General features: G+C 45.6%; 1 protein-coding gene across 2 annotated transcripts in view; it reads left to right on the top strand.

The window, feature by feature from the left end:
• Nucleotides 1-23062, top strand: part of IQCB1 (IQ motif containing B1) — a 113708-nt gene that overhangs the window by 87119 nt on the left and 3527 nt on the right. For both annotated transcript variants that reach the window (XM_029605207.1, XM_029605206.1), the window contains 3 exons: nucleotides 2469-2617; nucleotides 5084-5215; nucleotides 5531-5687. In XM_029605207.1, coding sequence (XP_029461067.1) covers nucleotides 2469-2617; nucleotides 5084-5215; nucleotides 5531-5687 — 438 coding nt within the window. The remainder of the gene's footprint in view (nucleotides 1-2468; nucleotides 2618-5083; nucleotides 5216-5530; nucleotides 5688-23062) is intronic.

Genomic DNA, 23062 nt, shown 5'->3' with positions numbered 1-23062 from the left:
GGCCAATCCACAACCTGCCCTGGGCTGCTTACTTGAGTTAGTTTGTCCCTTATGTGCAGATAACAAAGTGTTATTTCTGTATATTCATTTGAAGGACATGTAAATGACATAACCATCCCCTAAGTTTAGTGCATGTTAATTCTTTTGGCTGAGTTCAGAGATACCAATTGGTTGGAAACATGAGTGGTTGACTATTATTAGTTGTGTTCAGGTATAATCAGTTTGTCCACAGTTTGGTTTTTCCAGAGAATACTGGTGGGCTGATGTCGGGACAGGGCTATATTTCAGTGAAGTCAGCTTTACTCTTTCTCCATCTGCTGGTAGAGGTGCATAGCCCACTGGCATGGATTGGCCTGCCTTACTTAGAGGAAAGGAAAATATCAGGTAAGTCATTTCTCCATCTCTAAAGTTCAATTATTCCAAATTCACAAACTATATTATAGAATTGTCATGCTAGGGCTTAGCAAAGTCTAAGGCATGTTTCAAGGGCACAATCGCCAGGTAATTAGCCACAGAATATGAAATATAGGTACGGTATCTTCTCATCCAGTGCAAGGTTTATTGATAACGTAAAAGGTAACAGTTTTTCTATGCTTTCATTAGTTTGATCATAGTATACAACAGTGAATTCTCAGTACTTGTGGTACAATCGGGTTAACATCACAGGTACTTGGGTTCAGACAAGGTTACATCATCAGAAAAGATGATGTAACCCATACCAGAACCCACATACCCAGAACCCACAGCACAGAGTAGAGCTCTGAAGCCAGGCGCTCCCTCTTTTTTGCTAGCTATGCACTTAAAATGGTGGTATCTCCTGCTAAAAAAAATCATTGGAGTCCTGCTCTGACCCTGTGCGGTTTCCTGCGTTAGGGAACATTGCCATATGAGCTGTCCTGTGTTTCCCCCACCTTCTGCAGCTGCTGTGCACTCACACTCCTGGACCACTGAGGAACTTCATCTCCATAGTTGCAGCACTTTCTGCAGCCCTCCATGCTTTCTGTTTTCCCTGCAGCTCTCCCAGAACAGCTGCAGCAGCCACCAGAAGCCAAGCTGGACTGTGCAGTTGATCCTTTCCCCCATTTTTTTAAAATAATGTGATTGGCTGTCTTGCTCAGTACAAAGAACCCTCAATAAGAAGGAAAGGACCAGAGCCCACAATATTGGGGGAGGCCAAGGAGAAAAGGAGGCGAAAATTCTTAAGACTAAGAATTTGCCTGCTGTTTTTTGTACTTTGAACTCTCCTATCTGTGTATATAGTTGGTTTACTCATATTGATTTATATTTATATCTAGTTTTCACCCCCCTGTTTAATGTACTCTATTGGTTATACGTAAGGGCCCCGCCCAAAAGTTAATCTTGTTCCGCTGTTATATGTAAGGGCTCCGCCCAAAAGTTTTTGTTTTTTGTAAACCGATGCGATGTGTCAACGGATGTCGGTATAAAAGAGACCTTAAATAAATAAATAATAAATAAAAAAATCAATAGACCACTACCCTGAGCAGAGAGTTTCAACTTCCAAGGCAGTTGGAGTCTCTCAGTTTCAGGAACCCTGAGGGCCGTACCAGGACCTCCAAAGGATGGTTAACTATGAGCCTTCTAATGCTGAATCAGTACAGAAAAATCCACCTGCTGGAGGCACAGAACTACATGGTTTACTAGTGCACCAACCCATACTATGAGTGATGTCATGGAAAACTTGTAATTCTGTCTGCACCTACGAGCAAGGAGACATAACCCACTTGTCTGGATTGGTAGGGCAGGATGAGAAAGGTTTCCTTATCAAACCTGTGCAGTACTTGCTCCTCTGACAAGTCCAAAAACTGGGTCCTGGACCTATACTCTTCTGCCTCTCCCTCTGCTGACACGGATTCCACAGCAATTGTATATTAACAGCACACATTGCAGCCCTATTGCCCAACACAACTCCCCCAGACCCACTATCCAAACAGCAGGCGCACACAGTCACAAACAAAAAGTTAGGAAATAAGAGCAAACTAAAAGCTCACAAACAAACACAGATGAGGTTTAAGTTCTGCAGATGTAAAAGCATGCATGTGGTTTGATGTATGTTTGCGCATACCTTTAAACCCTGCCCTGGAATGCCCCCAAAACGCCCTATGTTCATGCGCAGAGATTAACGTGCGCTACCTGCAGTATGTGCACATTGCCTACCTTTTGAAAATTCGCTTCCCCATGTAAAGGCCACTTACGTGCATGTACTACTGTTCTATGCACGCATACATCTGAAAATTGCCCCCTGTATTGCACAGTATATATAAAATGGTTCTTGGCTTAAAAATAAACATTTGGATTGCATAAATTAAAAAAAAAATAGCAAAAATAAATGGCTGTGTTTAAATGGTGTGTTTTTTATTTGACAAGGGAAAAGTATTATGAGGAGGAGAGAACTCAGTTTTGTTTTTTGAGAACTTAAATATTGATGGTAGGTTTGTTATTCTCTCTAGGCCAAGTGGATAGACACATGCAGGAAATGCAAGAGAAATCGGCATTAACCATCCAGAGGCACTGGAGAGGGCACAAGGAAAGGAAAAGTTTTCATCAGCAAAGACGAGCTCTTAAGCAGTACAAGGCAGCAGTCACTATTCAGAGAGCTGTAAGTCTTTAGATTTAACTTCCCTGGGAAAGGGGTGCTTTAGATTATTGGAATTCTTTGCTGAAAAATATTGGCAGCTGGGGAGGACCATTTTCCAAGCCATTTCCACGGGTAAAATCATTTTTCCCATGTTAATCGGCTGTCTGACAACTTCCCTGCCTCAGTGTAGTTAGAAGCCTAAACTTTGTTCTACAACAGGTGCGCCCCTAGCTGCGCTGAGAGGAGGCATTCCTGGGGGGGGGGGGAGGGGTTTTCAGATCGGGGGAGGGAAATAACTTTTAGATTTGCATTGTCAAATCTTTGTGCATTATTTTCCATGACAAAGTATCTGCAGAAAATCAGGTATAATTGAAATTTCAAAGTAAGAACACATGTTTTCCCTTTGAAAATTAGTACAAAGTCTGTGGATCAAAATTAACTGCGGACTTTGCCCCAATATGCAGTTTGAAAATTGTTGCCTTAGGGGTAGATTTTATAATTTTGCGCGAGCGTGTACTTTTGTTCTCGCACCAGGCGCGAATAAAAGTACCCTGGATTTTATAAGATACGCGCGTATCTTATAAAATCCGGGGTCGGCACGCGCAAGGGGGTGCACATTTGTGCAACCTGCGAGCGCCGAGCCCAGCGCACGCTGCCTGTTCCCTCCAAGGCCGCTCCGATTTCGGAGCGGCCTCGGAGGGAACTTTCCTTTGCCCTCCCCCCACCTTCCCCTCCCTTCCCCTACCTAACCCACCCCCCCGGCCCTATCTAAACCCCCCCTTACCTTTGTTGGCAGATTTACGCCTGCTGAAAGCAGATGTAAATCTGCGCTGGCGCGCCATCACCCGACCCGGGGGCTAGTCCGGAGGCCTCGACCATGCCCCCGGGCCGGTGCCACGCCCCCGGGCTCGCCCCCGAAACGCCACGTCATTTACGCAACGCCCCCGACACGCCCCTTTTATGAAGCCCCGGGACTTACGCGCGTCCTGGGGCTCTGCGCGCGCCAGCGGCCTATGCAAAATAGGCACGCGCAGAGCATTTAAAATCCAGCCGTTTAATGTATATTTCAAAAGTTATACTTTCCAGAAGTTTTGTTGTCTAGACTGTCTCTGAATATGGACCTCAAACTTATTGGAAGGGCATGTCAGTTATTTTTAAAAGCCCTATTGGGGGCAGTTTCTGCAATGGTCAGGAACAAAGTTAGGATATTGCACTATTGCAAACACCCTAGCTTTTGCTCCCTCAAGGAGATAAAGAGAAAACAAGATGTAGTTAAAGGCAGCACAAACTACCAGACTGCAGGTTGAGCAGTAGCCAGGTGATTCCAGCAGGCTAGTGGTGGCTAGATACTGTCCAGCAGGATAACTAGTACCTGGTGGTTCAATGTCATGGCAACAGCCTTGGTACTTTGAGTAGCTACAAATTACAAAGCTTGGTGATAACATGGAAGGGAGGAAGGACCAGGCTGCCACTCCTGAATTTATGATGCTAGAATGGTGTTTAGTGATGCTGCCAGTACGAGTAATCATGAGTATTTTTAACTTTGATTGAGAGGAGACAGTCCTCTCTTAGGATTGAAGTGAAGACAGGTAGTAGAAAATAGATTGGGGGGAGGGCAAATAAGGTAACTTGCACAGTCTGGCAGTTACAACCCTAAACGGATGGTATGAGGGTAATCTGCATAGAGTGGCAGTTACAACCATAAAACCTAAATGGGCCATTTCGGTCTTTATCTGCCTTCACTTATTTTTGTTTTGACACTGTTCATTGTGAACCGGATTTTAAAAAGGTTGCACGCGCCGGGCCTATTTTAAAAAGGCCCGGCGACGCGCGTAAACCCCAGGATGCATGTAAGTCCCGGGACTTTACTAAAGGGGCAGGGGCATGGGCAGACTCCTGGCACAGCAGCCATATTAGCCGCTGTGCCAGGGATCATGGGCTAGCAGTCAGCCGGCAGGCGCAAAAAGTAAAATAAAGGTCAGGGGGGATTAGAATAGGGCTTGGGGGGGGAAGGTTAGGGGAAGGGGTGGGAAGGTCAGGCTAGGGGGAAGGGAATGGGGGAAGGCAGCGCGGCTTTGGCGCACGCAAGCTGCACAATTGTGCACTCCCTTGTGTGCACCGACCCCTGATTTTATAACTTGCACGCGCAAGTTATAAAATTGGGCGTACATGTGTGTGCGCCGCACACACTACTTTTAAAATCTACCCCTAAGGTTTCTAGTCAACAGAAAGGAAGTCTTATCTAGGCTAATCCCTTTAACACTACTTTGAAACAAGTTGAGGGAGCCCAGACTCTGTGTGCTTTCCATTCATGGTGCAACTACATCACCTCTTGTGTCTTCTCTATGGCATTGCTGCTACCAGGCTGTATAAACTGATTAACAGATATGTATTTTTTAACATAATGGTATTGGCAATAATGCATGTTGCCATAATTGCAATCAAGTTATTTGAGATCGTCACATTTTTATGCTTTCTTTAATGCAGGCGCTTAGGTTTTTAAAAATACGTAGACGTATCAGGGAGGCTCTTTCTCCATGGAAGGGACCCAGAGAACTTACAGATGCACGAAGACTTGAGCTCCAAGAAAAGATTGATGATTACGTCAAACTTCATCCAGTATGCTTTCATTTTTTACTGTATGCACTGTAAGCTCCAAATATAAACATATGTATGCATAATACACTATTTCCATGTTGTGTGCTTATTAACATCTCCTAATGTGAATTATGGAGCTTGTTATTACAATGAATGTAATGAATAAGGTCAAAACCAAGATCAATTAGTATGCTTGATGGCTTTGGAAATGAAAGAAATGAAATAACTGAATTCAAAGTTTAATGTACATTAAAAAAAATTAGCATTTGCCACATATTTGTAAAAATGTTAAACAATGTAATACTTGATTGTGATAAATTGTGTTGCCTCACTTAGGCTTCCCAGTTGTCAGAAGAAAAGAGTAAAGAACTGCACGTGTGTGCCCAGGAAACTCTGGGCCAGTATCTATTAAAGAGGAGGCTTCAGCAGAAGGCAGAGCTGCGCAGAGAGGCCTTACTGGCTCAGGTCAACACGGACATCAAAATGCTGATGAGTAGGAAAAATTCAAAATGATCTTTTTTTTTTTTTTTTATTCAATGACTGACTCAAACTTCTTTAAAAACAAAATCCTGTAGTAGTGTTATGGTGATAATTGGTGGGCCTCTTTACAGGGATCAGAATGTAAACTGCTTATCAATGGATGCTGAGTAAAGGGGCTTATCCCAGGACAAGCAGGATGCTAGTCCTCACATGTGGGTGACATCAGTAATAGAGCCCTATACCGAAAAACCTCTGTCAAAGTTTCTAGAAACTTTTGACTGGCACAGTGTGCCTACTGAGCATGCTCGGCATGCCATGATATTCCTGGCCACAGGGGTCTTCCTTCAGTCTTCTTTTTTCTGCGGAGCCATTAGCCTCGCAGTTATTTGGAGTCCTATGAGGTGATTTTTCACCACATCAAAAAGTTATTAGAATTACTAGAAAAACTTTAGAACCGCAGGGGTCTCCTGTTTTCACCGTACGCGGTAAGTTTTTCTCTCTGTTCCGTCCGATTCCGTACCGTCTATTTCGCCTGCAAGTCATCGACTTTGCCATGGCCTCGGGTTTTAAGAAATGCCCTCTTTGCTGCTGTACGATGTCCATTACTTAGAGTGTGTTATTTGCCTCTGCGAAAAACACGATGTTTTAACATGTACCAAGTGTGCCGAGATGACGCCGACAGGCAGAAGACTCCGGATGGAGAAAATGGAGCATCTTTTTCAATTACAACTGTTGCCCTCAACGTCGACGTCAACGCAGTCGTCTCCGGCTGGAGCGATCCGTAAAGTCGTCCTCAAGAAGAAAAGACCAGATGAAGCGGGAGATAGGCCGTCGCCAACCCCGTCTAGGTCCTCCATACAATCGATGTCTGCCATTGAGAAGACTACCGAAGGTAAGCAAAAGCATCGACATCTGAGGTCGCACGAGTCTGACACCCATCCGATATCCAGTGGTTCATCGAGAGACTCGGAATCAGCACCAAAGAAACCTTGGGGACTGGACGTTTCACCGAGGCCTTCCACGCCGAGGCGATCCCCACCGATATCTGTGCCGGGAACCACACCCCCACAGGGCTCTGTGGAGGTACCGGTATCGCCTTCGCTGCCTTCCCCCTTAGCTGCTCTGGTTTCACCAGCTATGCGTGTGGAACTGGACGGATATATCCGCCAGGCAGTACGGGATGCGCTTCTCGATATGATGCCAGCACCGACTCAACCATCGAGGCCAGCGCCATCGGCATCGCCATCGTCAGTGCCACCGGTTCCATCGGTGCCAGCTCCGATAACATTACTGATACCTTCGCCATCGATGCCATCACCGAGGCATTCACCGATGATACAGTCGATACCATCGATGCCAGTGCCGGATTTATCTTTTTTGGCCCCACTAGTGGCAAAACTAGACACCCTTATCGATGCCATCCCAATAAAACCTCTGGAAAAATCGGTACCAACACCGACTGAAGAAGAACCACCAATTCCAGACCCAATCCTGGGTCCATCGGGGATTCCACGCTCCCACCCACCAATATCACCATTATTTCCATCAAAACTGACGGAACATCCATTGAGGCCAAAAGGATTTAGGCCTTCCACACCTCCTCGGTCCCACACACCGATACATGGCAAGATACAGACACTGATACCTCCTCAGAGGAAATCCTTTCTGAACCATCTCCTCCGGAAGATCTCTCATTTTCAAGTTTTGTAAAGGATATGGCTGATACCATACTCTTTCAATTACAAACTGAAGAAGATGCCAGGCAAAAACCCTAGAGGTGCTCCTATTCGTGGATCCACCTAAGAAGGTTTTAGCCATTCCAGTCCACGAGGTTCTTGCTGAACTATTACACAGATCATGGAAGCATCCCTGCTCCATACCTCCAGTAAACAAAAGGACTGATGCGACGTATTTGGTCCAACACATTCCTGGTTTCCATAAGACTCAGTTACCTCACCATTCAGTGGTAGTTGAGTCAGCACAAAAGAGATCAAAAAGGGTAAAGACTCACTCTTCAACCCCACCAGGCAAAGATAACAGATTCCTGGACAATATTGGCATAAAAATGTTTCAAGGGTCTATGTTGGTTTCCCGAATTGCGGACTACCAATTATATATGACCCAATACCAACGAAATTTATGGAAACAGATACAAGAACTCTCCGAAGCTCTCCCTCAACAGCTTCAGGAGTCCTTCTTATCCATAATTCACAAGGGCCTAGAGGCCGGTAAGCATGAAGTCCGTGCAGCATACGACTCCTTCGAAACTGCATCCAGAATGTCAGCCACCGGAATCAGTGTTCGAAGATGGGCCTGGCTCAAGGCATCTGATTTGAGGCCCGAGATACAGGACAAACTAGCTAATCTCCCTTGTCTAGGCGACAACTTGTTTGGAGACGAGGTAAAGGAAGCTATTTCCCTTTTCAAAGAACATTCAGAGACTCTCAAACAACTGTCCTCTGTACCTCAGGAGTCTCAAACATCAAGGAGACTCCCAAAGAAAGAATCAAAACGCCCATACTATAGACCAAGGCGTTATTATCCTCCTTCTGCCCGTGGACGCTCATCTAGGCCAGCTCAAAGGTCACAGCCTAGACAGCCAAGAGCAACCAGGCCTCAACCCCCTCCTCAGACAGGATCCACTTCGGGGTTTTGAACCGAATCCAGGGAACAGCAGTCTATCTCCCTATCCAACACCAGAATTACCAGTAGGAGGACTGTCATCCATCACCATGGACCAATGGGTAATCTCCATCACAACTCAAGGGTATCACTTGGACTTTCTCACTGTACCAAACGACACTCCTCCCACTGCGTTTTGGACAGCAAACAACCAATCCACACTTCTACAAACAGAATTATCCACTCTTCTGAGAGCCAGGGCCATGGAACAAGTTCCCCGGCCTCAGCAGGGCAGAGGATTCTACTCCCGTTATTTCCTCATTCCAAAGAAAACAGGAGGTCTACGTCCCATCCTAGTTCTCAGAAATCTCAACAAATTTCTGAGAAAAGAAAAATTCAGGATGGTTTCTCTAGGGACCATGTTACCTCTACTTCAAACAGGAGATTGGCTCTGTTCTCTGGATCTTCAAGATGCTTACGCTCACATTCCCATATTCCCTCCTCATCGAAAGTACCTTCGATTCCTAGTAGGTACTCAACATTTTCAATACAAAGTTCTACCATTCGGCCTTGCCTTAGCACCTCGAGTGTTCACAAAATGACTAGCAGTTGCAGCAGCTGACTTGCTCAAGCAAGGCATGCACGTATTTCCTTATCTGGACGATTGGCTTATCAGGAGTCAAACAAGACAAGGAGCTCTCAATTCTCTCAAGCTCACAATAAGTCTACTCCATTCCTTGGGATTCCTCATCAATTACCAGAAATCCCACTGTACGCCGTCTCACCTGTTGCAATTCATCGGAGCAGAATTAAACACCATAACAGCAAAGGCTTTTCTTCCAAAGGACCGTGCACAGACACTAGCTTCGTTAACAAGCTCTTTAGGAGCGAGCGCATCAATGTCTCACACTATTGGGTCCCATGGCCTCCACAGTCCACGTCACTCCTATGGCCAGATTAGCCATGAGATTCACTCAATGGACACTCAAAAGCCAATGGATACGAGCCATTCAACCAATGTCTTACCCTATTCACATAACGCAGGAGCTACAGTCCTCGCTCCTATGGTGGACAATATTAAGGCTAAGTTTCAATTGGGTTAGTAATTGTTTGATGATGTTAAGGTACATAAGTTATTTTAAAAGCCTGTTCTATTGTATCTGTAACTGGAATGAGAATCTGAATGTCATCGGCGTAAATGTAGTAAGTTAACCCGAGTCCGGATAGAAGTTGACATAGTGGAAGCATATATATATTAAAAAGAGGAGCCGATAGAGAGAGGAGCCTTGCGGTACTCCTGTATCTAACATTATTGTATCGGATGTAAAATTGTCATGTTAACCTGAAATATTCTATTGCTCAGATAGGATGAAAACCATTGCAAAGTTATACCATTGAGTCCGATTTCAGAGAGTCTTCGGATGAGACTTTTATGATTAACCGTGTCGAATGCTGCAGAAAGATCAAGTAATATAAGAAGGTATCTGTGCCCATTGTCAAAACCTCTCATAATAGTATCTGTCAATGAGAGGAGTAAAGTCTCTGTACTGAAGAGTTTTCTAAAGCCAAACTGCGTCGGGTAAATAATGTCTTTGGTTTCCAAATATTCTGATAGTTGTTTTAACACCACCTTCTCAATTAATTTTGCAATGAAAGATAAATTTGAGATTGGACGGTAATTACTAATATCTGTAGGGTCTAAATTCTTTTTTTTTTATAATTGGCTTAATTATTGCTTGTTTTAATAAATCAGGTAAAGTGCCTTCATCTAAAGATTTATTAATGATTGTTGTAATAGTTGGGGCAATAACCTCTACAAGTTGTTTCAGTGCTGTTATTGGTATATCATCAAGAGGATGATTTGCAGGAGTTAAGGTTTTAATTAAACTTTCTACTTCAATGATGGAGACCCTTTCAAAGTTGGACCAGTTTATCCATTCTTTACTGGTCAAGGCGATATCTTGTGGGGGTGTTTTATCTAAGATTTCTGAAAGTTTAGCAATTTTATTTTTAAAAAATACTGCCAGGTCTTAACTAATGTTTTTCTTAGTGTCTATATTAATTGGACCGTTCTCGCAAGTCAGTTTTTTTACTATGTTAAATAGGGTTTTTGGATTATGTGAGAAATTTTGTACTTTATTTTACTATAGTATTCTTTTTTAGTTCTATTTATCTAATGTTTATATTAAGCGAGATGTATTCGATAATTTGTTAAGGTTTGACATTTCTTTTTCCTCCATGCTTTTTCCCTTTTCCTTAAGCTAAGTTTAGCATCTTTGAGCTGTTTATTGTACCATGGATTTGATTTTTTTTTGATCTGTCGATGCGTTTGGTTTTTACTGGGTTAACGATATTAGCAATCTCCAAAGTGATTTGGAACCAGGATTGGGAGGCATTGATAGTATTTGATAAGTCAATATTTATCAATTGCTTTTCTAATTCATGTTGAAGCATATCAATAGGAAAAGGTGGACGATAATTGAAAGTGATTGGTTCAGTGTCTGGATGACTTTTTTTAGGAGGGAAAACAGTATTGCAGTGTAGTAAATAATGATCCAACCAGCGAACAGGGTTATATTTTACAATTGAATCAGATGAAGGTATGTTATTGACAAAAATTAAGAGTATGCCCAGCTTTGTGTGTCGCATTATTAGTTAATAACGTAAAGTCAAGAGCGGCAAGAGCATCAAGAAGGGTTTGACAAGTGTGTGATAGGGGTTTAACATTGTATGTAGGTTAAAATCTCCAAGAATATTGGTGAGTTTGTTATGATTGAGATTAGTGAGAAAAAATTCTATCAATGGAGAAATGTTATGCTCTAGAAGACCAGGTGGACAATATACTAACAGATTTATAAATCAATGGAGTCAAATAATGCGATTTCAAATTGATGAGGAAGATTATGTGGCAACAGTTTCATCATTAATTTTTTCTTAATTATTAGCATTATTCCCCCGCCCCGACACATTGGAAAAATTATATTGATCATTAGTCATTTGGTTTATCACAGTGTCAACATTTCAGTTAATGCAATAAAATCAGGATTTTCATCCTGTAATAAATCAGATATTACCATGAACTTTTAAGTCAATGATTGTGCATTGATGAGGAGAAAAGAGAGGACCAGCATGTTGGTAAGAAAGTCTTTAAGAGGAAGGAATATTCACCAGATTCAGAAGTGACGACCTGTTTGAAGACTATGGATATTGACGCGTCATTTCCGGGAGGGAGATAAAAGGTCCCAGGGTTCGCCATGTTTTTTCAAGTGAGCGTGTTTGAAATCAGACCGCAGGAGAAAGAAACACAGGAAAATCAGCCTTTTGAAGATTGAAAGTTTATCGCAGATGAAACAGAGAGGAGTCGAGACTGCATTTCCCCTGAAGCGGGACCTTTTGGTTCGAAACACGATCGTGTCGGGACTTGTGTTGTATTCAACTCGGGACATTTTGAGATGAGTATTCTCTTAATATGATTTGTTTGGGACTTTCACTTAATTTTTGCCAATGAAAAATGAAAGGTGTGCTCCCATGATTTTTTACATAAGTTGAAGTTGCATTTTGAAGTTTGTCAGCATTTTAATGAAAATCTAAAACATAAAAAAAAATTATTCACAAAAAGTGATCTTTAAAATAAAGTGACACTTCACCAACATTTTCTGAGTTTGTTTGATATACAAATTCTGTGAGTGTGGGTCCTACATTTAATGATATATTCATCCCTTTTCAACTTGCCATACAAAAACTATATTCAAATTCTGGTATCTCCTCAGTAAACAGCACTTCAAAATCCCTCCCCTGCCAGATACATTGTGAAATAACATGAAAACCTGCAAAAAAAAGACACTTAGAATCTATATAGCAAACTTGCCATACCATAACAGCACTAACATCCAGGACTCAAATACCAACAACCCTACCTATTAAAATACAACACTGCAAATATAGAACACAATACACTTCCTGTTGGAAAAACAAAACAAATTGGACTGCTAAAGATCCCTACACAGAACCTACATACTAGTCAGCAGAATCTCTCATCTGTCACACACGCAGACTGACCCTTACCTATTACAGAATAAAGGACCAAAAATTAAAAACAGAAATATGCAAATACTGAAACGCTGAAAAGCAAGATCCTCTAGGGCAACTTTCAAACTGTGTGCAGAAGTATAAAGTCCACTAAGGGTTTTTACCCATAGAGTTTACACCAATTTCCAAAGGGAAAATATTTCCTTTTGAAAAATGAGTTGGAAAAAGTATATGCACAGACTTGCACCTACTATTTTGTTTGGGTACTTTTTTTGGAATAAAACCATAGGTACTCCCTGCACTGCATTCTCCTCAAGCAGCAGGCACATGTGGCTGTATGAGGCAGCGTTGCCAGATGCCAAACGTTTTTATAGCCCAGTCACAAAATCTAGCCCTAAAGTAGCCCAAAACTAAAAACAAAATTGCAAAAAAAATTTTTAATTATGCAAGATTCTATACAAAGTCCTGCATTGCTTGCAAATTGATTAAAAAAAAAGTACCCATGAATGTAAAAAAAAGTTTAAAAACAAGACTAGAAAAGCCTAGAAATCTAGGTTGTCAGAGAGAAGATAGTGAACTCCTGCGCAGGTCACTAGTTCCTTTCTCTCAGCTGGAGTTTTCTCTTTTGTTCTTAAAAATAAAGGTGGGAGGTGGGAAATGCAGAAATCAGCATACAATTGAAAAGGATGGTCCCTAATTATCGTGTACAGGAGGTATATTTTTGTTAAGTAGAAAAAAAGATAACCAAACAAGTGGTAGTTAATACCTTTTTAATGGACTAAATACAACTGTGACCAGCTTTAAGTTAGTGTGAAGATGTCATCTTATACACAAAGCAGTTTCTCCATACTTCCAATAATCAAGTTATAATTGCACTAAACTTTTTTTTTTTTTTTTTTTGCTTCAAATCTCCAGTACCATTATTATTCTGCCTTTCAGATGCATGGGCATATCTCCAAACCTTGCAACCTATGGACCTTTTGTAATTCTACACAAACTAAATTATTGAATTTCAGCAGTTAAAACCAGCTTCACTGCACAAGATCTGAGAGATTCAGTAACTTTGAGTAAATTTAAATGCATAGATGTACTTTGATTGCTTAGTTGAGGGGAGGGGGCCCACCGGATAGGGAGAACATATTGGGGGGGGGGGGGAGGGGAGCTGACGCAGTCCTAGCTTCTAGAGCATTTGTTGGTGGGGGCACTCCCACCTCCTACTTACACCTATGCTTCAGTGACTACAGCCACAGTGGCACACTCATGCTTCACACTCCCATTAATGCTACCTAATCAAGTCTTTTAACCCAAATCATGGGTTATCTCACTGTTTTTTGCTATTAAGATTTTTTCAACTGTACCTTAATTTTTGAACTCTTTCATCTTTTGTATTTATACTGTATTCACACTTCATTTACTCTATCCCTTTTATATTTATTTTCTATATAATATTTATTACTATATTACTACATTTAATTGGTTATCTATTCTATTTGTTCCATCATTATTGTTATTGTTCTATTGTTACCTGTTTTATTGTTCAATTGTTCTATGTAAAGCCCCCTACTCTTCTTGGGCATTTAATAGTTGTATGTAAACCGGATTGATTTGTAGTTCCCTGTACGTACCCGGATCAGTCCAGACTCCTGGGTTATGCCCCCCCTCTAGTAGATGGAGACAGAAGTTTACAAACAAAACTCCGCCTATATCTAGGCTGGTGCCACCTACAGGAACGAAAATTAACTAAGGTAAGACCTAATTTTCTTTTCCCTGTACGTACCCGGATCAGTCCAGACTCCTGGGTTATGCCCCCCCTCTAGCAGATGGAGACAGAAGTTTACAAACAAAACTCCGCCTATATCTAGGCTGGTGCCACCTACAGTCTGGCAGTCTTACTTAATGTCAAAGCAGATGAAGCCCCCAAAATCACTACAAACGAACTATATACAGGAACCTACCAACCAAACTAACGGCTCCACTATCCCCCAAATGGGACCAGAACCAGAGCCATCGATAACGGAGAAGAGAAAACAGAGATAGAAAGGACAGAAAGAAACCAAACCGTCTCCCCCAGACTCTCCGTCAGAACAGCAGACTCGACGGGCGGGACTCTGGACTGATCCGTGGTACTACAGGAACGAAAATTAACTAAGGTAAGACCTAATTTTCTTTTCCCTGTACGTACCCGGATCAGTCCAGACTCCTGGGATGTACCAGAGCTACCTTAACTAGGGTGGGATCCGGAGAGTCCCGCTCTGAGCACCCCTGCCCCGAAACCGCCGCTACCTGGTGCATGAACATCCAGGCGACAATGACGCGCAAAGGTATGCAACGACTTCCAGGTCGCTGCCTTACAAATATCCTCCGCAGAAACCTGACTGCACTCCGCCCAGGAAGCCGCTTGAGAACGCGTAGAATGAGCCTTGAGCCCCGCCGGGACCGATTTGCCCTGCAGCAAATATGCGGAACCAATGGCTTCCTTCAACCAACGGGCAATAGTAGTCTTGGAAGCCGCCTGCCCGCGCCGAGGACCGCCCCACAAGACAAAGAGATGATCCGACCTCCGAAAGGGATTCGTCATCTCTAGATAACATAAAAGGGCTCTCCTCACGTCCAGGCGCCGCAAGTCCCGATAATTCGGAAGCGACCTATCAGCCTCAGAAAACGAAGGCAAATCTACCGTCTGGTTGAGATGAAACGCAGAAACCACCTTAGGCAAGAAGGAAGGCACCGTACGAAGCGACACTCCCGAATCCGTAATCCTCAAAAAAGGCTCCCGACAAGACAAGGCTTGGAGCTCCGACACCCTCCTCGCTGACGCGACTGCCACCAGGAAAACTACCTTCAGAGTCAAGTCCTTCACAGTAGCTCCGCGGATGGGCTCGAAGGGAACGGAGCATAAAGCCTTCAGAACCAAATTCAAACTCCAAGAAGGACACGGAGAACGGAACGGAGGCCGCAATTGCTTAGCCCCTCGGAGGAACCGCACGACGTCCGGGTGCGCCGACAATGTCCTCCCATGGACCTGTCCACGCAGCAAGGCAAGGGCCGCGACTTGCACTCTAAGCGAACTGGCAGACAAGCCCTTCGCCAAGCCATCTTGGAGGAAATGCAACACCTCCGGCACAGAAGCCTGCGTGGGCCGAATATCCTGTGCCAGGCACCAAGTCTCAAAGACCGTCCACACCCTCACGTACGCCAGGGAAGTGGAAGGCTTGCGTGACCGTAGCAACGTCGTGACCACCGCATCAGAGTACCCCCGCTTCTTCAACCTACGCCTCTCAAAAGCCATGCCGCTAGACAAAAGCATTCGACCTGGTCGAAACAAACGGGACCCTGATGTAGCAGGTCCGGCACATAAGGAAACCGAAGGGGAGGCTCCAGCGCCAAGTTCTGAAGATCCGCGAACCAGGGTCGCCGCGGCCATTCGGGAGCGACCAGAATCACGGGCGACGGATGAAGTTCTATGCGCCTCAGCGTCCGACCGATGAGGGGCCACGGAGGGAAAACATAGAGGAGCACCCCTGTCGGCCAAGGCAACGCGAGGGCATCGACCCCTTCCGCCCCCGTTTCCCGGCGGCGAGCAAAAAATCGCGGAGCTTTGGCATTTTTGTACGTCGCCATCAGATCCAGAACAGGTGTTCCCCACCTGGCGCAAATTTTCCGAAACGCTACGTCCGCAAGTTCCCATTCGCCGGGATCTAGCCGATTGCGACTCAGGAAATCCGCCTGAACGTTTTCCACGCCCGCAATGTGCGACGCCGCTATGCATTGCAGATGCCGTTCGGCCCATGCCATCAACTGTCGTGCCTCGGCAGCCACTGGTAGACTTCTGGTGCCGCCTTGCCGGTTGATGTACGCCACCGTGGTCGCATTGTCCGATAGAATCCTGACCGCCCGGCCTCGTACCAACGACAAGAACTCCCGCAGGGCTAACCTCACTGCCCTGGTCTCCAACCGATTGATGGACCACGTCGCCTCCGTCGGGGACCAGGTGCCCTGCACCGAACTCCGGAGACACACCGCGCCCCAGCCGTACAGACTGGCATCTGTGGTGACCACCGTCCACGAGGGCACAGTCAGCGATATGCCCTTGGTCAAGTTTCCGGTACAGAGCCACCAGGCCATGCTGGAACGAGCCGAATGCAGCAGCGGCAACGGAAGACGGAACTGCTCCGACACCGGATTCCAGCGGGAGAGTAAGGCCAATTGCAAAGGCCGCATATGCGCGAACGCCCAAGGAACCAAGTCCCACGTGGACGTCATGGACCCTACCATTTGTAGGTAGTCCCAGACGACCGGCATGGGCTTGGCCAACAACTGCCTGGCTTGGCACTGCAATTTGACTCTGCGCTCCTGCGTCAGATATACCATGCCCCGCCGAGTGTCGAACAACGCTCCCAAAAACTCCAGGGATTGCGACGGTTCCAGCCGACTCTTGGCCCGATTGATTACCCAGCCAAGGTTCTGCAACAAATCGACCACTCGCTGTACCGCCAACCGACAGAGACGCTCGGACTTCGCCCGAATCAACCAATCGTCCAGATACGGATGCACCAGACACCCTTCCTTGCGAAGATGAGCCGCTACCACCACCATGATCTTTGTAAAGGTTCGCGGGGCTGTCGCCAGCCCGAATGGCAGCGCTTGGAACTGGAAATGCTGCCCCAACACTGCGAACCGAAGGTAGCGTTGGTGGTCCGCGCGGATTCCGACGTGCAGATACGCCTCCGTGAGATCCAGAGTCGCGAGAAACTCTCCTTGTCTCACGGACGCGATGACCGATCTTAGCGTCTCCATGCGAAACCTTGGGACCCGCAAGCACCTGTTGACGCCCTTGAGGTCGAGGATCGGACGAAACGTGCCCTCTTTCTTTGGCACCAGGAAGTAAATGGAATACCTGCCGCCGCGCAGCTCGCGGAACGGCACCGGCACGATCGCGCCTAGGGCTAACAGATGCCGGATTGTGTCCCGGAACGCCTGACGCTTCTCTGAGAACCCGCATGGCGACACCATGCAAAATCTAACGCGTAGCCGCGACTTATCACATCCAGCACCCACTGATCCGACGTGATCTTGGCCCACTCCCTGGCAAACTGCATCAACCTGCCGCCTATCACCGGTACCGGAGAGTGGGCCGGCCGCCCATCATTGTGGCAGCTTCCCGCCCGGGGTTCCGGACCCGGTCCCGGGTCTGCCAAACCGGCGGCCACGAAAGGACTGCGTGTACGACTGCTGCCTAGCCGCATTGTGGCGAAAGGAGGAGACCGCCCCTCGCGCATTACGGGGCCGACGACCCCCACGGAATCTACCTCGCGTGGACGGCGTCCCCCTTGATCGCGGCCTGTCCTCCGGCAGCCGATGTATTTTGTTCTCGCCCAAAGACTCAATCAAATCCTCCAGTTCCTTACCAAAAAGCAACTTCCCCTTAAACGGCAACGAACCTAACCGAGCCTTCGACGAAACGTCCGCCGCCCAATGGCGGAGCCACAACAAACGCCGAGCCGACACCGCGGAGACCATCGCCCGTGCCGACGAACGGAGCAAGTCATGAAAGGCATCCGCGCTATAGGCAATCACTGCCTCCAGACGAGTCGCCTGCAGCGCTTCCTCCTGTGACAGACCTTCGTTAGCAGAAAGCTGCTGGGCCCACCTGAGCCCTGCCCGGAGAGAGAAACCGCTACAGATCGCCGCCCTTACACTGAGCGCGGAGACTTCAAAAATTTTCTTAAGCTGCACCTCCAGCTTACGATCCTGCAAATCCTTAAGAGCTGTCCCTCCTGTTACCGGGATGGTGGTCCTTTTGGTGACCGCCGCCACCGCCGAATCTAGTTTTGGAATCTTAAACAGCTCAAGCGCGTCCTCTGTCAGGGGATAAAGCTTATCCATGGCCTTGGACACCTTCAACCCCAGATCAGGAGTGTCCCACTCCTTAAAAAGTAAGTCGGACACCGAAAAATGCAATGGAAACGCCGTCGGAGGTCCCCTCAGCCCCAACACCACGGGGTCTGTACGCCCTAAGCGAGATTCCGATCGTGGCAAATCTATCGCCAATTCCTCGAGGATCGCCGGAATCAATGGCGCCAACTCATCGCGCCGAAATAGACGCACCACCTTGGGGTCATCCCCCTCCGCGGCGTGGAGACCACTCGCCCCACTGGCTCCCTGATCCCCTTCTCCGTCAATGCCTCGCGGCTGTGACTGCGGATCCGGATCCAGTTCCTCCGGATCCCCGGATTCGGACTCCGTCTCGGCATCCCCCCGCGGAGCCCCCAAACGGAGCGGGCGTGCTCCCCCCGGGGGATCCGAGACCGGGAGGGACCGGGCGCGTCTCTTAGGGTCCGGTCCCCGAACCAAATCCGGCGCTCCCCGCGATCTTTTCCTGGCCTTGCTAGCCTTAAAGGCCTTATGCATTACCAGCACGAATTCCGACGAAAAGGAGTCAGAGGAGCTGCGATCCGGATCCTCCTCCGGATCGCTAAGAGCAGGAGTCTGGTCACCCTCGGGGACCCGCCTCTGTGGGGACAGAGCGGGAGGAACGTCCTCCGGTCTCCCCGGCGACGGGGGCGCCTCGCAACCTGGCCCTGCTGAGCCCAAAATGGCGGGTTTTCCCGCCGCTGAAATTGCCGCTGCCAAAATGGCGGCTGTTCCCGCGCTTCGCGGGAACGGACCTACGGCCCCCGATTTACGTCCCGAAGCCTCCGGCAGCCGCTGCCCCTCTGCGCTAGCGCCCGCTGAACCGCCCTCGCCGCCCGAGACACAGCCTGAACAAAGGCTGTCCCGGGATAGGCGACGGGCCGCCCCGCAGGCCCTGCAGACCGGCCGCCGCGGCATGCTCTCCCAAGCAGAGCAGAAAACCACAATAGTAGCTACCCGCGGCGCCGATCCCGTTCCCCCTTGCGAACCAACGAGCAGGAGAGAAGAGGGAAAGCAAGAGAGACAGCACAGAAAACAAACCAAGTAAATATTTTTTTTTTTTTTTTTTACCGTTCGCCACCGGCTCCGGGACCACCTGGGGGGAGTGACCCGAGCTCCCCGGTATCACCCCCAGGCTAGGAACGCTGGCAAGGGCCCTCAGCCCACCCTCAGCGAGCTCAACTCCCAGGAGGGAAGGCCCCCGCGGGACCTCACCCCACCTCGGGAGGAGACGAGTTCGGACCTGCAGGCAATCAACTGCGGTCCGAGCCTCACAATTTTCTACCAGTCAAAAAAAACAACTAAGAAACTAAAGTCAAACCTTCCTTTTTTTTTTTTTTTTTTAAACTAGGCCTCAGCTCAGACTGCAGGTTTTGCACCCTCTCCACCTGCTAGGAGACAGAAGAAGACTGCCAGACTGTAGGTGGCACCAGCCTAGATATAGGCGGAGTTTTGTTTGTAAACTTCTGTCTCCATCTGCTAGAGGGGGGGCATAACCCAGGAGTCTGGACTGATCCGTGGTACTACAGGAACGAAAATTAACTAAGGTAAGACCTAATTTTCTTTTCCTACAAGAACTTCGGTCTATAAAAATTAAAAATAAATAAATAAATAAATAGTTACAGTTCATGCCATCATGAGTGTACGAACCAAGTTCCACCATCAGTTTGTTAACTCCCCATTTCTCCCCAGTAGCATTCAGTCAGTGCGGCGCAGCACAGTCCTGAAATAAATACTAATAGTATCGGCAATAAAGATACTTAGTTTTACCACTTTCAAGTTATTTCATCTGAGTACAATGTTGTTTCTAGATATAAACCTTTCTTGCTCTCTACAGCAAGCTAAAAAGCTGGGCAGTAGCTGGTGATGAGACCAGGCAGAAGACGCCCAATTATAAAAAAAAAAGAAAAAAAGTAGCCCAAAATCCCGCAGCTGAAAAAATGAAAAGTTTTCCCACACAAGCTCATTGAAAGGTTAGCCCAGTTGGGCATGAAAACCACCCATCTGGCTAACACTGGTTTGAGGAAGCATAAGCTTGCTATATAAAATTTTTGGTGACACACCCCATCTGTTGGTGACACACCAGTGTGTCGCAACACTAGTTGAGGACCACTGTTCTAACCAACTAACCCTTCTCAATCAGGAGCTGATTATCAGGAGCAACAGAACCTGATAAAGGGAAAGGCTTCTATGCAAGATGTTTTCTTATTCCAAAAAAATCAGTTTTTTAGACCTAAGAGAACTAAACACCTTTCTCAAAGTAGAAAAAATGGAAGATGAATTCCTTAGGCACTATCCTCCTTTTTCTAGAGGCTGGAGATTGGCTTACCAACTTTGGGCCTCAAAGATGCTGTGCATATATACCACATTTACCAATCCACAAATCCCAGAGGAAATACTTGAGGTTTGCCCTGGAGAATCAACATTTCCAATACAAAGACCTCCCATTTGGATTAGCAGCAGCCCCTAGAGTATTCATAAAAATGTTTAGCAGTAGTAGCTGCTTACCTCAGAAAAACCTGTTTGTCTTTCCTACTTAGACAACTGGCTAATATCAAGCACATCTTATGTAAACTCAAATATGGACACCTCTTTTGCTTTCCAGATTTTTCAGTCCTGGAATTCATTTCAAGAATTCTGGAGCACTTCTCACCACTCAAAAGGGGAACCTTTCTTTCCAGTTCAGAAAAGACCCCTGGACGCATATGATTCAGTCTCCTTGCAGTCGCAAGTGGCTGACTGCAAGATCCTTCATGAGGATATTGGGTTACAAGGCAGCTACCATACATGTCACTCCTTTAGCAAGTCTAAATAGGTGGCAAGACCAGTGGCATCTCAGATCTCATTGGAACGAGAACCTTCAACTTCTAAATTAGACGATAGATCTCCAATCATCTCATTTCCTTTCTACAATGGTAGACAAAGAATGAGAACCTTCTCTGCAGTCAAAGCTTTTATTATCCATGAATACAGCAAGTTCTAACAAAGCCTCTCACCAAAGTTGAGGGGCGCACATCTCAATACAGTTTGTTCACATGGGATGTGGTCATTTCAGGAATCTTCACATTAGCCTACTAGAGCTCAGAGCTTTATTCAGAATTCTTCAAGATTTTTAGTTATGGTTAAAGCACACAGTACTTCAAATTGGATTGGATAATCAAGTAGCAATGTTTCGTGAATCAAGGAAGGGGGAACAAGTTCCACACGACATTACAAGGAATCTTCAATGGGGAATTGGGCAGTTATGAAAGAGATCTATCTTCCAGGAAAGGACAATGTTTTGGCAGACACACTGAGTTGTCTTCAGCCACATGAATGGTCTCTGTTACCTCATTATTGTTCCAAAAGACTATTGCAAGACATTAGCATTGGATGCATTCTCAGTTCTATGAAACAAAGAATTAACATATGCTTTTTCTCCTAATTTTAAAAACAATAATGATGCCAAGGAAAGACTCAAAAACAATATTTCTTGTAGCCACCTATTGGCCTCACCAGATGTGGTTTCCATGGTTCCCAAGAGCTAGTGGTAGCTCTACTAATTTAGCATCAGATATTTCCAAATCTCATTGAGGGTTCTATTCTTCACCCCCAGTCTTCAATCTTTAGCACTTATAGCATGGATATTGAAAGCAGGAGGGGAAGCAGGTACTTTTTAGGAGCAAACAGACCTGCTTCTAGATCATCATATGATGTTAAATGGGAAAGATTTTCTGCCTGGTGCTCTTCTCATAGTGAAGATCCTTTCACCTATTGCTTTGCTTTTGCAGTATCACCTTGCTGATTCAGGATTAAAGTCAAAATCTATGAGAGTGTGTTTGAGTGCTTTAGCAGCTTACCATCAGCAATCAAAAGCCCTTAGTATCCAAATTTATCAAGGGATTATATCATTTACAGCCCCTGATCAAGGTGCCTTCAGCTTGATGGGATTTGAACATGGTTCTTGCTCAACTAATGAAGCTTCTATGTGAACGTTAGCTATGGCAGATATCACATCTATGACTTGGATGTCATAGATGTGACATCCAAGTTTCTTATAGCAGTTACAGCAGCTTGCAGTCAGTGAACTATAAGAGCCAGTAGATTATTCACCTTATATCCAGAGTTTCAAGAATTGAGTGGTATTAAGACATCCAGAATTGTTGCCTAAAGTAGTATCTCAGTTCCATTTGAATTAGTCAATAGTGCTTCCAATATTTTCTTAAAACTTAATTCTGCACTAGCTGAACCATCTTTGCATAGAGTGTAGAAGAGCTCTTCTGTTTTATTTAGAACAAACAAAATCTTACAGAAAATCTGTTATTTCTGTCTTATAATGTCACAAGACTCTATCCAGATAGTTGTTTCTCTGTATTTTGCACTGCTTCACAATTGCTGGAATTCACCTTCCACAAAATATGAAATTTCATCAAATTAGAGCAGTTGTGACTTCAGTAGCACATCTTAACTCAGCTTCCATATAGGATACCTGTAAAGTGGCCACCTGGTTATCCATACATATTTTTACCAAACATTATTGTTTATATCGGAACTCGCTTACAAATAGTAGCTTTGGCCAGGCTGTTTAAAAAAAAAAATCTGTTTTAGATAACTTGAAAGTGTGAAAAATTGAAGTTGCTATCTGACTGCAAAACAACCAAATATATAGAAATGTATTTCCTTGCAACTCTCAGCATGGGGTCCCCACTTGTGTGGCTGTATTGATACTGTTTGTCCACAGAGAATGTAAAGTCGCTTACCTGTAACAGGTGTTCTCTATGGACAGCAAAAACAAACATCCACTCAATCCCTCCCTCCTGAGTTGAAGCAGCTTGATTAAGAGAT

The sequence above is a fragment of the Rhinatrema bivittatum genome, chromosome 6 (assembly GCF_901001135.1).
Source record: "Rhinatrema bivittatum chromosome 6, aRhiBiv1.1, whole genome shotgun sequence".
Lineage (NCBI taxonomy): Eukaryota > Metazoa > Chordata > Amphibia > Gymnophiona > Rhinatrematidae > Rhinatrema > Rhinatrema bivittatum.
The sequence above is the reverse complement of the archived record's forward strand: the minus strand, read 5'-3'. Positions and strand labels throughout refer to the sequence as shown.